The sequence below is a fragment of the Octodon degus genome, unplaced genomic scaffold (genome assembly GCF_000260255.1).
Source record: "Octodon degus isolate 3935 unplaced genomic scaffold, OctDeg1.0 scaffold00028, whole genome shotgun sequence".
In the NCBI taxonomy this organism is placed as follows: Eukaryota; Metazoa; Chordata; class Mammalia; order Rodentia; family Octodontidae; genus Octodon; species Octodon degus.
In genome coordinates, this window is record NW_004524604.1 from 8,154,727 (window position 1) to 8,158,194 (window position 3,468).

General features: G+C 51.6%; 1 protein-coding gene across 1 annotated transcript in view; it reads left to right on the forward strand.

Moving 5' to 3' along the window:
• Positions 1-3,468, forward strand: part of Plac8 (placenta specific 8) — a 17,952-nt gene that overhangs the window by 8,156 nt on the left and 6,328 nt on the right. The window contains exons 2-3 of the mRNA XM_004629180.2: positions 1,036-1,174; positions 2,687-2,811. Coding sequence (XP_004629237.1) covers positions 1,063-1,174; positions 2,687-2,811 — 237 coding nt within the window. The 5' untranslated portion in view covers positions 1,036-1,062. The remainder of the gene's footprint in view (positions 1-1,035; positions 1,175-2,686; positions 2,812-3,468) is intronic.

Below are 3,468 nucleotides of genomic sequence, written 5' to 3' on the forward strand. Positions count from 1 at the left end.
GAGAGAGAGAGAGAGAGAGAGAGAGAGAGAGAGAGAGAGAGAGAGAGAGAGAACCGAAAAGAAAGAAAGCAATTTGGCTTTTTTTTCCCCAAGGAAGCTGACCTCAAACTTTCAACAATCCTCCTGCCTCAGCTTCCTGATTGCTGGGATTACAGGTGTGCACCACCACACCTGGCTAATTTGGCTATAGTTCATGTCTTATGACCCAAACCTGCCTCTCTTGAAGGAGAGAAGTTAGGAGTAACAGGACAAAATACACTTCATACCCAGGTGCAGTAATGCATACCCATAATCCCAGCTCTCAGGAAAGCTTAAGAAGGAGATTGTAACTTCCAGGCCAGCCTGGGCTACATAGAGACCCAGTCTCAAAGAGAGAAAAAAAAAAAAAAAAAAAAAAATCAGAGAGAAGAAAAGGAACCCACTGTCAGGGCTGGTCCTACTACCCATAGAGGGTCTGTCAAGCTGTCAGTGATGAACAACTGCAGAATATTACTCCCAGCCAATTTGGATTCCTGGGCCAGACTGGGTGCAGGTGAATGGAGAGGATGGTCAATCAGAAATGAGTCCAAAATGAAAAGAAGCACAGTAAAGGAGTGAGAAAAAGGGTACACATGTTCAGGGTGGTACCAGTTTAGAGCAGCTTTCCACACATCACTTCCATCCATTGTCATGAGTCAATCATTTGTCGCCCTGTCACCTGGGTACCAGCTTCCTGTCTATAAATAGCACAGGAACAGTCTGACCCCAGGAGAATCAACTTCCAGGGGCCTCTGTCTTGCTGGGGGAAAGAGATAAAAATACATCCTTGGGCCGGGGAGATGACTCAGTGGAACAAGTGCTTCCCTGGCAAGTGCAAGGGGCTGAGTTCAATCCCTGGTTCGGGGGGGAGGGGGGGGACATCCTCAAGGATTAACAAGCACCTATACCTAAATTGCTCCCCCACCCCAGCAGTGAGACATGATGCTCCCCCACCCCGGCAGTGAGACAGAGATGGCTTTTCCCGAGCCATTTTCATGCCATCTCTTTCTTTTGCAGACCACAGCTCTGAAGACTGCTTTCACAATGCAGAACCAGGCACCAGTGGTGGTTGTGACTCAACCTGGAGTTGTCCGTGCGCCCCAGAACTCCAACTGGCAGACGGGCATGTGCGACTGCTTCAGCGACTGTGGAGTGTGTGAGTGTGGGAGCGGCAGGACGTGACCTGGTGGCCCTCTCCTTCCCTCCTGCAGCCAAGGTTCCTCCCTCCCTTATCCCAGCACTTGCAGGCCATGCCGAGGTGGACAGGTCTCATGGCAAAGGCATGCGCTGACTGCATGCTGGCCCTTGGCAGCCCTTATGTCTGATGTCACAGAATAGAGATAACCATCAAAGGACTCACTGATTTTTTAAGAACAAAAAGCTCTAGCCTGATAATAATACATTAATGCAAGAAATGATTCAAGTTTAACCTGATTTTTAAAAAAAGAGTTGTTGGTCACATATCCATCCACCTCTGTCATGTGGCCAGTACACAATGTTAAGTGCCCCAGTCTTTGCATGAACTCGTAGAGGAACTACTTCCCTTTACACATGCAGGGCTCCTACGTGATCAAAATGAACTTCTGAGGGCAACTGGCTGTGGTGGGGGGAAATACCTCCAATCTGCGTTTCCTTTCTCTCATTCAAGTGGACAGAGAATTCTTGGATAAGGAAAGAATATACATTTAGCCTGTAACTCACCAGTAAAATGGAACTTCGGACTGAATCCAGTTAATAATTAACTTGGTCAAGATGAATGAGATGAAAAAGTAACCTAAGGAAGGGTCCTGGGGTTTGTCCATCTTCTTGCCATGTCTTAGTAGAAAACAGCTTCTAACTTTCCAGTCTTGGGACTTCTGTTCAGCATCTGCAGAGGAAGTGGTAATGAAGGCTATTGTAGTTTTATTGAAGCACAAATAAACATGTACACAGGCTGTCTACAAAAACTAAAAACTAAAAAGAAAAAAAAAAAAAAGACTATTGCACCAAAATTCTCTAAGGATAAACATTTACTCTTCATCCCTAGTCTTAAATTAAATGAATATAAATTCTCTCTTTTGGATACCAGGGATCAAACTCGGGACCTTGTGCTTGCCAGGCAAATGCTTATGCTGCTGAGCTATCTCCCCAGCCCCTAAATTAAATGAATATGTAAGTTCCAACCTGAGTTTGTTTCCCTGGGGTATAAGTAAGTAAAGCTGAGCAGGTCATCCTCTCTTAAAGCACCTCAAAACACGTTGGGGGTTCCTCATGACGTCCCAGTCCCACCCCCAAGACGCACCTTCCAGATCCTCATGTCCTCCTCACGGACAGCAGCCTGTCCTCCCGCGGCCTCAAGGGCACCGTTCTGTGGGTGCTCCTGATCATCGAAGTAGCCTGCCCTGGAGTGCTGTCCTGTTGGGTCCCCTGGAGGCCCGGCCAGGGGTAATGTCTGGGTCACTGCCAGGCTCCCGAGCAAGGCACACATGAATGAATGGTGGTGCCCCGATATGACGCACCTTCGCTTCCTAAGGCGAAGTTATTCCCGATGTGACTCCGGAGGTAGCAGAGGCTGCTTGGGGCCTGCGTGGGTGACAAGGACCCCTGGTGTGGGCGGCCCGCCCTGGGAAGGGCTGACTTCGAGCCTTGCCAGCAAGGCTGTGACTGTGTCCCTCCTGTGTGTGTCCAGGTCTCTGCGGCACGTTCTGCTTCGTTTGCCTCGGGTGCCAGGTTGCGGCCGACATGAACGAATGTTGCCTGTGCGGGACAAGCGTGGCGATGAGGACGCTCTACCGGACCCGATACGGCATCCCGGTGAGGCCCGCACAGACGGACGGCGGCTGCCGCACGGGGGAGGCGGTGCTCGGCTCCCCACGACAGCTGCCGGAGGGAGCTGTGCCCCACCAAGTGCCCGCCAGGCTCCTCTGCGCAATGGCAGCAAAGCCACTGTCCTGCTTGCCCTGCACGGCAGCCTGTGTCTAGCTTCTGTCGCCTCGGGAAGCCGGGGACCACAGAGAGACCCAGGGTGCGGAGGTGGCTACGCTGCCCAGCGATGCGCCCTCGAGGTGCCAGGCAGCGCTCAAGGGCCTGCACGCGACTCTTGGCCGGGCGACAGGCACGGCTGAGGAAAGCGGCTCGTGCAGCTCTGGGCGCGCCTGCGTGTATGTGTGCACACGTGGCTCCGTGCGCGCCTGCGTGTACGCTGCACGCGCAGACGAGGGAAGCACAAAGGGCTAGGGAAGTCTCGGAGAGAAGCAGGTTGCAGTCAAGCTTTCAGGTGGAATCCTGCAGAGTAGCCAGGAGACCAGAGCCCATGCGACAAGTGCTGCTCAGGCACAGGTGGTGGCTGGAAGGACGTCTTGCTCAGGAACGATCTTTTTTTAAAAATAACTCTGTTAAGGTCTTCATCTGCCACCCTCGTTACGGAGGACTACCACAGGAAATGAGGGAATCTGCAAAATTTTATATATA